Source organism: Passer montanus, unplaced genomic scaffold (genome assembly GCF_014805655.1).
Source record: "Passer montanus isolate IOZ18808 unplaced genomic scaffold, ASM1480565v1 scaffold21, whole genome shotgun sequence".
NCBI lineage: Eukaryota > Metazoa > Chordata > Aves > Passeriformes > Passeridae > Passer > Passer montanus.
In genome coordinates, this window is record NW_024366703.1 from 6480670 (window position 1) to 6494122 (window position 13453).

Here is a 13453-nt window from a genome sequence, read left to right on the forward strand (position 1 = left end):
ACACATTAACACATACTGCTTATATGAGAAGGGACAGTTAAATCAAGTGAAAATTTTAAATCTCAAATTTTGAAGTGTTTCACCTATAATAAATACTACTGCATTAAAAAAGAAGGATTTTTTTATTTCTTAGTAATACTTAAAGAGTATTACTATATGTAAAAGAGTATAAAGAAGAGTATTACTAATATAGCTACAAAAAACATACAAAACCTTTTGATATATGAAATTTGCTGTTATTCAACATACAAAAAGTCAGGCTAAATTGAGTCTGAAAATTGCAACACAGTTTTTATAGGACATTTTAAATCAAAGAGGAATTTTAAAAAATGTTGCTGATATTCTGTCAACAGCTAGTAGACAGTTTGCTAGCCCTCAGAGAGCAAAGAAAGAAATTATAATTGGATTAAGTAAAATATAGACCCAACCAAGAAATTCAACACTGATAAAAACACACACTTGCAAAACTCAGCGAAGAGCTAGAATGAATTATTTTACTAGGTAAAAAAGAATTAATATTAGCTCTACGTTCATTTTAACATATATATAAACATTAACAATCCCAAGGCTGCCTATTAGCTCACAAATGGCATATTTAGAGTATTTATGATATTATACCCCATGTTGGGACATCCCATTACAGAGTCACGGTGGTAAGCTCCATACTTAAGGTGGATTCTGCAACACATTGCATCTTTCCAGTTATTCTCCTGCAGTATGATTACGCTGGGGCAAGAATTTACCACTTGGTTTCTGTCCACAGGGGAATCTCTTTGGAAGCTGACAAACTGATTTAAGCAGCTGTGAAATAATTTACTGGGTCTTGAGTTTTACTAAAGGAGCACAAAAGGCGTTGAGAGCTTTTGGTGTTTTATGCCACAAGAAGAACGTTTGGTTCAGTAACTGTCCAGTTTCTCTTTGACTTTCCTCTTGCCTCCCACAAGGATCATATTTGACTGCCATTTGAATGCAACCATTGGTAAGTGCATCTTTCCCAAGCTGCATGTCTAACATAGCCCTTTAAAAATGTACACAGTCCTGGGGAGAGAGAAGATGCCACAACAACAGAGCCCAAATCAACATTAGGTGTATATAAACAAAAATTGTGTTTAAATACAAAACATGCTTCAGCTGATACCACATTTCCAGATTCCCAAAAGTCTAATGAGGAAATGTTAAGCAGCATTATCCTTCTACAGATGAAAGAACTGAGACAGAAAAGCAGAATATGGCAAAGACAAAAAATATCACAAAAACTGGTGTTATAATTCCTAATCTAATATTCCTCCTGTGAGACCTCATTGCTTACTATAAATAAGCTATTTCCTCCCTAAAATTCAGTTGTTGAAATAACTTTTGAACTTCTCTGCAAAAAAGGGATGCTGTGAGTCCAACACTCACCCCAAGAAACACTGGAAGGATTAATTACGGTTTGTGAAGCACTGAAAGTGTAGGGGAAACCCCCAGGAGGCAGTCCCTATTTCCATATTCTGACCAGGACTTGAAAGGCATGCAATAAATACAGCCTGGGGCACAGAACAAGCAATACGAATAAAATAAAATATTGAACAGCTGTTTGTTAAGTGAATACAGTTCATCCCACACACCAAATTTTTTTTCTGCCTTAGGCTGCAGGGAGTGGGAGGCTGAAATAAAATGTTACTTTGAAGGGTTAAATAGTGAAGAAGTTATAGAAAATTGGAACGGTTTCTTACAAATGAAAATATTAAGATAACCTTTACAAGCAGAACTGCAAGCCCCACTCATTATTATATTAGAAATACAACTGGTTAGATAGTACAAAAAGTCTATGTTTTACCAGGTTAACTTCTGTGTGGAGATGCAGTGTCTTTCAGCTTATAAAAGCTATGTGGACACCACCAAACTCACACAAAGCCCTCATTTCATAAAGAGGGGTGAGAAGAAAAGATTACATAGCTCTTACAAAACTCGGAATGTTCCAAATACTACAGTAAGCAAAGATGGTGAGATGTGCCTGGCACTGAAGCCCAAGGAGCCAACCTCAGCCACAGCAGCTCTGCTCCCCAGCTCGCTGCTGCCTTCCCAGAGCAGGCAGCACGGAGCTGCCGGGGCTGGGAGCTCCCAACTCACACGAGCAGCCTGTACGGCTTGCTGGGTGCTGACTTCTGCCTCCTCTTGCAAACTGATGAGAGTTTATTTGCTTTTCAGCATCAGAAAGTGGAATACCGAAAAGTAAAGAGAGTCTGTGTTCGACTGGAAAAATGAAAGGAAAGCATGCACAGTGTGATGGAGCCTCACTGTTCTACCACTACAACTTCTGCGGGTATTACGGGGAAGGAGAAAAGAATTGCCTGAACACAACAATACAGAGAGCAAGGAAGGAAAAACAGGAACTGGTAATCAGAAGTAACTGCAAACATAAATATTATTTTCTAACATTTCTTATTTTCCTTTCCAGAATTTGCTCTGTAATATCACCTCCCCTCCCCCCCACCCCCCCCAATATTTTTCTCCCTTTACAAAAATAAAGATTTTCCTAAGACTGGTATTCAGAACTGACAGCCATTAACCCCGGGATCTGTTTTTAGAATGCACTTGAGAAAACTGATTTTCTAAAACCACCAGGAAAAAAATCAAGTCAATTTTAGCAATTACAGCAGTCAAATATTTTTAATTATAATTTCTTGTTGTTAAGTGAATAAACAAAAAATACTGTGGCAAAAAAACACATTGGAAAAAAAACAACAAAAAGGAGCATTAGGAAACCAACCCAGTATTTGATGTCTCCTCTTTTTTTGTTGCTGAAAGCCACATGGCACACAGTATTTTTAACTGAGGAGTCTTGTTTCAAATATATGCTGAGGAATCTTATTTCAAACATATACTAAATAAGGAGAGGAGTATTAAAACAGGCAGTCCCTTACTCTAATTTTATCCATCTCCCTCCTCTTCTTTCCTTGATGCAGTGAAACTTTAACACCAAACCCTGTCTCTCTCTCTCTCTCTCTCTTTTTTGTAAACAGTGATCAACATTTTCCTAAATGACCCCTGAAACGACCTACTTCGAAACTACTCATTAGTAACAGCCACGTTTGCAATATTAACCTGGATGTGGCTGTTTATTAAGATCTTTTAAGGGGGTTAGAATGAAGACACACTGCTGGTGTACAGGGAGCACAGAAGGGGTAATTTAAAACCCATGTTTTTCCTCCCCCTCGCCGAAAACATGCCCAACATTGTGCAGCTGTGCTGCCAGCTTCATCACTCCCTCCATCTCCACTCTTGCTAATTAAAAGGTTGATCACAGAACAATGCTCTTCTCATTAATTTCAGCTTTCTGATTGGGCAGGATTCCCACTCGCTCCGCCTGATCTTTTCCACACTGCTGAAGTTAATGTGACAGGAGCCCGAAGATGGATTACCCGCTGCCATATTGCCCATCACCTCCAATCAGCAGCTATCGGGGTAAACTGATTGTTCTAATTTGCTCTCATTATTTTTACAATATCAGGAGAAAATAACGCACACAGCTCACTGTCAAAGCCGTGAAAATCAGCCATTAGTTAAACCCAGACACTGAGTGGCTTTATTAGAAGCACTGCAGTTTATTGATTCAGCTTTGGTAAACTAAGATAATACCTGTCCTCTTTAAACACACTTTTTAAGGTGCACTTACGGAGCAAGAAAATATTTATTAGGATACTTTTGGAAATGCTCGTTGTCTCAGCCTGTAATTTTGAAACGCTGGCAGACAACAAAGATTAAGAACAATGGAAGCTTGACTTCCACATAAAGAAGGGCAAAATATGGAGCATTATCTGCACGGCAGCCTCCGTGCACGTCTCAGCTACTCTTCTACAGTTTAAATAAAAATCATCTCAGGACCAGTATGGCAGGTTAAGATGTAAATACATCCCATAATCATTTATGGTACTACCATAAATGCAGACATGGTACAGGCATGATTGTATCAGCTGTAGGTACAAGGTCAGTGATGTAGTATTTGGTTTGGTTTTCTGTTGGATTTTTTTTGGCTAAGCAAAAGAACCTGCACAGCCCAGCATCAAAACACAGGGTCTGAGAGCAGAAGGTCCAAATAAGAGAAACTCTTTTGTATGGCTGGGAGCTACTTTTTACCCTATGCAAAGGCATTATGCTGCCACAATTTGGGAACACGTTCAGAAATGTCACTCCACACTAAAGCCTCACAGGATCCCAGAGCTAAGAAATGAATAAAGTATTGTTAACAGTATGAAGTCAGGAATTTTTACACCACAGCAATGTTTAAAAAATGCTGAATATTCTGGACCTCTGACTGTCTCTATGTTGTATATAAAGGGTCCTACATTATTTTGCCTGCTGCTTATCTGCATCTTAGTGAAGGGAAATGCTAAATAATGGGATTAACAGAAATATGATACCTTAAATCTTGCTAAACATAAACCCTTAACTGGTGTCTACAATGCTCTAACTGGCAATGTACTCCAAGAGTGACAGGCAGAGCACAGCAGACTGATTTTACTTTTAAATAATATCTAAATTAGATTAGTTCTTTGTGTAGATCTGCATGAACCAGAGGGGACATTCATCATTGTGCCAAAAAAGTTAAATTCACTGGGGTACGCTCAAAGTGAATGGTTCTAGACCTACGTTTTATCTCTCAGATGCATCATCAAGATGCTGTGCCAATATGCATGAAGCCAGCTAGGAGCTGCAAGAAAGACAACGGGAGAGTAACTGGATAGTAGAAAAGGTTTAATTTTTTCCTTTGTCGATTATGAATTGCTTGGGACAGGATCTGTGGTTTCTCTGTCTTGTAAGCACAGAGCATCCCTTTCAAGAATTGAGCTTCTTTTTTAATATTTAAATGGCTTAAATATGAAGAAGGGTATTCTCCTCCCCCACCTCCAAACCAGATGTAATTCTAGTTCCCCCTCCTCCCCCTGATGTAATTTAAAATGCTACAATTTCCATTACTGCTTTTTAATATTTTTAAATCCTCATCAGCTAGAGCCTTGTGTTTGGGGTTTGATTTTTCCTCCCTCCTAGAAAAGCCACCTCCTAGCTTTGTTTGGCATCTCTTTTGACCCTTGCTAATGGTGTTCTCTTGGAGGGGCGTGCCATGCTTTTCCTCTTAAAATTCCTGCACTGAAAGACTGCACCACACCACACTCCACAAAACGTGCTGATGGCACAAATTACAAGCCCCCAGCCGAACACTCAGCCCCCACCATTCGAGCAGATTTATGTGGGCTCTTGCCGACGTTATTACAAGTCAGAGTTTATTGGGAAATTGTTACATTATGCGGAGTGTCTAACAAATTGCTTATGCTGCTATAATTGGATTACAACAGCCGCTTGCTCCCACCGGTAAGATTAGGCAAGTAGGACTCCTGCCGATCTCTGAGCGTTAGCAGTAATTTTATTTGCCTTGCCTCTCTCTTTCCTAACAACATGCCTCTTTCCCTGCCAGCTGTCTGCTGAAAAGGCACAGGCTTGTTCCTTGGCCCTAACAATGCAATTACAGCCCTGCAGATCGCACTGTTTGTGCATTAAGTACAGAGCCAAAACGAGGCGAATTGATCGTTTGACTTTTGGAGGAGCCATGTGATCTCTGCGTGCGGGTGATCCGGCATGCACCAGTGGGCAGTGCTGCAGTGCGCGCCTCGCCATGAACCCGCTCCTCGCCACCTCCCTCCCCTGCCCGCTCCCAACAGCAAAGACGTTGGAGCCCACCCCACCTTAATCCCCCTCAAGCAATAAAAGCAGCCTCATTTTTGGGTGCTCTCTTGCTAGACTGAACTCAGAACCCACTCTGCCTTCTGAAATGTGATACTTGGCCACATCAGTGGCTTCCCTGCAGTGGGCTACACTAGGAAACTGTTATTACAGCATTCTGTACCACAAGCTTTTGCATGAGAATTGGACATATTTTCAAACAACTTTTTAAATTCTTGTATTTGAAAAATACTAAAAATACATGTAGCGTCATGTATTCTGTACCAGTCAATACAGATGACTACTTAAAAAGCAATGCTTCCCTTCATGTCTGCCACCATTTATCACCAAAGCCACCGATGACTTGGATTCTGAACGGTTTCACATTTCCAGCATGAAGGAACCTAAAGCACTTCGTAAATGCAGGTCTAGTTTGGTTGTAACGCTTATCCTTACAAGCTTGATGTGATGGATCTGGAATGAAGACCTCAAGGCTGTAATTCTTTATGCAGAGTACCCATCACCAAACCAGCAAACACACGGCAAGGAACTACAACATGTGATACTACACATAATATAGTCACCGAGGAATTTTGTCTAAGGATGCCAGGTCAAGTTCTGAATTTTAAAAGACTTATATTACATGTTCTCTGTTTGTACACTGAGAGGATTCCAGGATGATTTCATTTAGAAGAGACCCCTGGAGTTCTCCAGCTCAGCCTCCTGCCCAAAGCAGGGTGCTTTATGAGGTCAGATCCGGTAGCTCATGGCTTCATTTAGCCTGGTCTTGTAAACCTCCAAGGATGGAGGCTGCAGAGCCTTCACAAGTAACCTGCTCCAGCTTGACTGTCATCACCACAAGAAAATTCTTCCTTGAAACCACTCAAACATGAGATGGAGTTTCTAACATCTGTGGGGGGACCTTCCAGTATTTACTGAACTCAATCTGAAATGTAATGCAATTTGCTTTATCAAGATTCCAAACCATGGGGTCCAAAAAGTAGAAACATCTCCAATGAGTTGACCAAACTTGGAAAATGATTCTTCATATGAAGATTTTGCCTATCCCCTGCCTGACCACCCTTCCTGCAGAGCCTGGAGAACTGATCTCCATAATATGCTTAAGAGACCCTCAGCTACAAAGCAATGTATGTGTTAGCTTTTATATTGCTATTTCTTCAAAGTCTCCGTTGCATTTAAAAGAATCCCAAGTGTAATTCTTTTTTAATTTGTGGTTTCATTGACATGCGAAGTCATTTTGGGTGGTAAGAGAAGCAGAAATGACAACCACTCCACAATGTTTTCGTAACTGAAGACTAAAGAAGCCTGTTTACACATAGTTTAACACTCAAAAGAAACTCTGAACAGCTGAAATGCCTTATAAATAGCTCAGACCCAGAGGAAGTGCAAACGTCTGCATTGTGAATTGTAGATCTTAATTACAGACAATGGCTGGTACAGCAAGTAGCACAGAAAAAAAAAGTGAAACAGTTGTACTGTTCATGGTTGGCAATAATTCTTCAGGAAAATATTTACTATCAATCAGTTATGAGAAAAGGGACTCTGCGCTCATAAAACAGCACGTTGCTTCTCATACCAGGACCATTTTGCTTCAGCATAATCTGAATTTAAACAGCTTGTTTCCTGCGGATATAATTTTGGAAATAAATAAAACAAGTCTATCAAAATCTGGAGAATGTGTATGGTGGGGTGGAGTGGGGGGAGCAGGAATATCACATTTCTTTCTCCATCATTTGCAAAAAGGTTATTAGACCAAGATGAAGCTAAAGCATAAAGATTGTCTTGACCTAAAAGAAGATGAACTAGCAAGGAAGATGAAAGTAGTCATATTTGTGACAGGAAGATCATCATTAGGGCAAAGCTTTTAGATAAAACTCCATGCAATTTTCTACTTTTGCTGTCTGAGAATTCTCTTTCAAAACACCTTTGCACGTTAAGCACTCCCAGCAATGTCCCTGCAATGCCTGCCACTCACACAATTCTCATTACAGAGGGAATACCTCCAACCGAAGGGTAAAATGACATGCTTACATCTCCATCAGCCAGTGGCTGAGGTAGTGTTTATCCAGTTTGCAACAACCTCAGACACTGCTGTCCCTCCCAGAGACAGGTATAGCCAAGACACAGCAGAGGATGCTTTATTGAGGGATTTGGGGCTGGAAGCATGTCCACTGACAGTCCCTCTGCATCATTACACAGAAGCTAACATACTTTCTTATTAAAAGAGTAGAACAAATATCTGGAAACTGAATGTTGCTAGTCAAATAATATTTGTTCATGATTAAAGTGCTCTAATTTCAATCTCAGGGACTGGAAAGGCTTCAAAAGCACTAGAAAACGATGCATTATCTGAAGATGTACTGACTCAGTGGTATATCACAGCAGAACTCTGAGTTGGTAGTGCTATTCATGCAAAGTAAATGCAGACACACACTCTGGAAAAAAAGAGCCATCAATCTGTGACATAAAGGGACTTGAGAGTACAAGAGGGACATCTTCAGATCAATTTGTCCTACTGCCAACTGGAACATCCAGCCTGGAACCCTAAATGCTTCTTTATTAAAGAGTGCTTGTGGCTGCTCCTTTAAATTCATATAAAAATTCCAGACTTAATGTTATTATTGTGCAGACTATGTTTGTTCTAAAAATTCAAAAGTAGCGATGCAGAAAGAACTGACAAAGGAAAGAAGATTTCAATTACCAGCTACTTCGACCACTACCTGCTTTAGCTGAATCACCCTTGAGTGTAAATGTGTAGCTACAGCTAAATAATAAGACGCATCTTTGAAAGGAATTTTCACATAGGTGCTGGAAGTGCCAAGGCCTGTTCTGTGTTTCCAGAATTAAGCACAACAGAGCTCTGTCCCACCTTTGGAAGTATGATGAACAGCAAAGATTCCCTGAAAGACAGAAAATGCTTAAAAAAAACCTGAGCAGTCCCTTAGTTTGCCAGGACCTTAAAAAGCAAGACCAGTTATTACTGGTAGGACCAGTTATGTGAGTAGCAAGCAGTGGTCTGAAACAGAAGTCTCATTTTTCAAGGGTGGTATGTGTGACTATATTTTTCTTCTTCCAATTTTACTTAGATCAAGGTAGAGGCAGAGAACGTTTCCCAGCTGTTGCTGCTGAGTCCAGAACTAAGCAGAAACCTGGGGATGCTGCATGCCATTTTGAAAGTGTCTCCATCAGTGCTGTCTCACAGGGACACCACAGGGTGCCTGTCTCTGGCGCAAGGAGGAAAGAATTCAAAGTGCAAAATGAAACTGAGAATGCTCCTTTGTACAGGAGATACAGATGAACTGGAACCAACTGCAGGAGTTAACAAACAGTAAGATCTATCTAGTAAATGGAGGAAATGGGTATTGACTGCAGAACTCTGAGATCAGCTATACACCAATCTCCTGTTGGGAAAGGAAAGAGCACTCGGAATCAAAAGGGTATCGCTAGGATCCATGGTAATGCAAAACCTAACAAACTTGAAGCAAACAGCAGAACTCAGACCTAACACACCACATAAAGGTATGAAAAGGCAAGACTTCTGTTTGAAAACAGGACTGTATATAATCCATGCAAGGAAATACTCAGCCAAGGAGACTGGAGACACACCAGAGCATCCTGCACCACACATCAAACAGAAAGTGTGAAGGTCACCACAGAAAGATGTCCTGGGCACAGAACAGAAGAGAAACTTGTTTGCACACCCAGGAGCATCAGAAGAATCCTAGTGACATACCAGATGCCAGGGGACTTTTAACTATGTCCCTCTCTAATTGAAGATGAAGTACACACCAACACCATTATCTGCCTGAAGATACTGGCTTACAAAATATGGAACAAACAATAGGAACAGATGCTCATTTGGCCAGATTTCAATAAGCCTCATTAAAATCAAACACCCTGTCCTTGGAGCCCAGGTTCATGCTACATTTCTACCTTATTTAAGCACCTAGCACCAATTCCTGAAGGAAGTTGTCCACCTGTGGTTGCACACGTACTGGTATCATTAAAAGAAACCCTCTTGCAGAAATTTTTTAGTATCTAAAGAAAAAAAAAGAAGGCATTTATATATATATATATGCCTGTGTGTGTACACACACATGTAGAAACACAGTTAGAGACTGCATTTCCTTTTAAAAGATGTTAGCTTGAATATATATCATATTTGCTGATCACTCAAAGGCAATGGGCAAAAAGATGACAAAAATAACATAAAAACTCTGGCACATGCAAGAGAAATGATGCTACAGATCAAACATGTGAAATCTGTGCATCACAATGTATAATTTTTAATTTAAGATCCCACCTATTCAGTCAAAACATGCACACACTTGAAACAATTTCTAATGCTTGTTTGCTTTTACACAAACATGTCCAAGTCCTGCCAATGGAGTTTCAGAGGACAAATATCAGAAAAGAAGGGCTAAGAACGAGACACAAAGATTCATCAGAATATTATATCCTAGCTTAAAAATGTCTGAATAAAACCAGTTAATTCATTGGTTTGCAAAAGGCACTGAGCACCTGGTTGCAGAGTCAGCATGACACTGTACACAAAACCAGACAGACGGTTTCCTAACAAACACAAACTTCCTTGAATGATCAAAATATTGTGGCCCTATGCTGCTTTCCACACCTGAATATGTGTATATGTTTTTCCCCCCTGCTATTTTAGGAAGAATGCCAGTTGTTAGGTTGTTAGTTTAAACTGGATGTCCTGAACAGAAGCACTTGTTCACAAGAGAGTTTAAAAAACAGGCAGTGCTCTAGTCTGAGAGAAGATACCTCAATGTTGATATGTGTGGCCTCAAGGATAACGCATTTCATTCTTAGAACAAACTTTTAGAAATGTCAATGCACAGAATCAGCAAATGCCATTAATACAGTCTTAACAGAGCACAATTATCTTTTCTGCAAGTAGGTGCAGAATCAGAAATTTAGTTTTCAGAAAAACCATTGTCTCTTGCAGACTGACTGACACATCTGACAAGCAGCTGATAATGCAGATGGCAGATCCCAGTCAGGGCTGATACTGCACTGCAGAATCAGAAAAAATAAGTAATGATTTCCAAAGTAACCCCTTCTGTGTTTCACTGCAAGTTTAAAAAACAAATTGAACCCCCTACATTTGGAAAAGTGCTGCAGATAATGAAAACTGCAGCACCTTCCAGTATTCACCTCCCTCACAAAACATTCTGAAGTCCAAGGCTATAAAATACATCAATCATGGAGGATAAAACTTGCTGTGTGCAGGTGGTAGGAGAAGGCCTCTGGACTCCTTAAATCCCATTTAAGCCCTTCACTTAGGGAACATTTAACAGTTGTGCCATTTGCCAATGCCATCACTGAACCATCTGCATTTAGATAGTTGGATTTATAAATCCTTTGAAACTTCTGGAATTTCAAAGACAAGCTTTCTTAGAACCAGCTTCATTTGATTTGTAGATAGGAAGGCAAAGGAAAGAAGTACAAGAGCCAGGCAAGCTAGTACTAGAGGAATAGAGGAATTATACCCCCAGAAAAGTCCTTATGGTTTTTTAGAGAAATATATATATACATATAGATATATATATGTATGTATGTATGCATACCTATATGTAGGTTTATATAAGGTTTTCCACACACATATGATGGCAGACTGTCCAAGAGTATATATACACATATACTGCCCTACAGCATATGGAGACATGATACTTCAAAAACATACACTTCTTTATCTCCAGGATGATGTCTCAAATTCATCCTCAATAGTATGAAACAAGTCTTGCTGTTCCTGCCTTGAGCCCTACTCACACCTCTCACCACAAACCTGCTGAAAACATAACTTTTGGAGAGCTTATTAGGACATGAAGTTCTTAAAGTATGTGATTTTATTTAAAAGAGGCAGCACCCAAATTAGCAGCACTTCCTGCACACCCTTGCTCCTTACTGAGGCACTCAGGTCAAACAGGACACTGTAGAGCAGATGGGCTTGAATGGGTTTATTCCATGAGCTTGCTGTGAGCTGCTTTGTGGCACTGGAACAATGCTTTATGATGAGACAGCTCAGCCAGAGTCGCTCCTCTTAAAGAGTTTCACCTAGTCTGTATCATGAAGTACCTTAGGAAGCAGTGGGCAAGACCAGTCATGTTAAGAATGAAAGTGTTAGTATCAAACTTTGTACCAGGATTTTGTACCACAACTGGCACCTTCTCTCAGAAGTGCTTCTCCTGTGAAAGGTAACTGGCATGTCAAGCACAGTTTATGAGTGCTAAGCCACCTGCAAGCACCATTGCAAACTTCTATGGTAGCCAATTCCCTGACAAGAGTCAAAAGTAATGGGACATCCAAATTTCACCAGCAAAACCCCAGCAAAGATTTAGCTGGGAAATTATCTTAAAGGTCAGTACAAAAGTGGCCCCTGAAGGGACAAGGCACCTTTAACAACCAATCAAAGTATGAAAGAAATGGACTTCAAGAAGATCTAGGAATAATAACTGAAAGAGAAAACAGGCTTTTGAGTGGTCAGGTTTGTGGTGACAGAGGAGCAACAAAATGCCAGCTGGTTTCAGTAACAGATGGCTGCATGCACTGATCTGTCCAGCATGCCCATTCTAAACTTCCTTTCAGTGGAAATACAAAGCTTACACAAGACTAAATGCATCCTTCACACAGCCTTTCCACACATCATCATGGTTCAAATGTCCTCCATTCACAAACAGACCAAGCTGTACATTGTTTTACTCTAGTCATGCTGAATTCTAAGAAAAGAGGGTGGCAAAAGATGGTTCACCTTTTCCAATCACATCTACCTTAATTGTCAAGAAATTACTTTTCTGTGACAGACTAATACATTTTCTTACCATTCTGACTGTAATATCTCCCTTGTCCCTTTCCTTTAAGTACAGTGTTCATGTCTTTTAATTGGAAAGTCTTTTTGCACATCCCTTCTGGTAGCTAAGAAAGGCAACCATGATACACAGAGCTCTCATGCAATATTTCTAATATGTATCTGGACATTTGTCATTTGAAATTGCCAGAGCTAATTACATGGCCAGCACAGGTCATCCCACTAGAAAAGCCTATTACTTGTGTGGCAGAATGAGCCTTTCAATCCCACATAGCTCAGGACTCAAGTAATAATTTCCAGCAGAGAAAAACAGCAAAACAGGATCCTATAGTGAAGGACAGAAAAGCCTACCCAAATACTTACTCTTTGTTTAAATATTTTTTCCTAACTGTAATATTTAAAAAGAACTTTTCGTTGACTAACAGTGAACAATTTGTTAAAAATCCCTCAAAACCAAAGCTGTTCTCTTACTTACTTTGGCCACACAATTTTCAGTCTTCATAGCAGTGCTTCCTAGACATACTGTTTCCTGGTTTAAGCACAGTCTGGCACAGCTGTTGTAGGTCTGCAGAAAGATTAAAATGGTTATGAATACAAGAACACAATTTTCTTTCAGGCACCACATTTTTGGCACAGGAACTTACATTAACTCCACTACTCTACAACATTTCCTTTTTCTAAGATATAAATGTTTCAAACCAAAATAAACTAGTTTATAGCAAAAGTCTATGTTCAGGGCATGCATGTCCTCTGAAAAGCAATGTACAATTTTACAGTACAGAAATACAAAGACAAAGATTTTTCTTTTCTGTTCCTTTGAAAAGGGAAAAAAAAAAATCTCATCTCAGTTTTCATTCTTTCAAAAATGCTGCATAATGGAACAATTAAAGCAAGGTGATTTCTACA

General features: G+C 39.7%; 1 protein-coding gene across 12 annotated transcripts in view; it reads right to left on the minus strand.

The window, feature by feature from the left end:
- BTRC (beta-transducin repeat containing E3 ubiquitin protein ligase) overlaps nucleotides 1–13453 on the minus strand; it is a 119989-nt gene that overhangs the window by 45971 nt on the left and 60565 nt on the right. For all 12 annotated transcript variants that reach the window (XM_039708799.1, XM_039708798.1, XM_039708795.1 and 9 more), the window contains one exon: nucleotides 13023–13112. In XM_039708799.1, the coding sequence (XP_039564733.1) occupies nucleotides 13023–13112 (90 nt within the window). The remainder of the gene's footprint in view (nucleotides 1–13022; nucleotides 13113–13453) is intronic.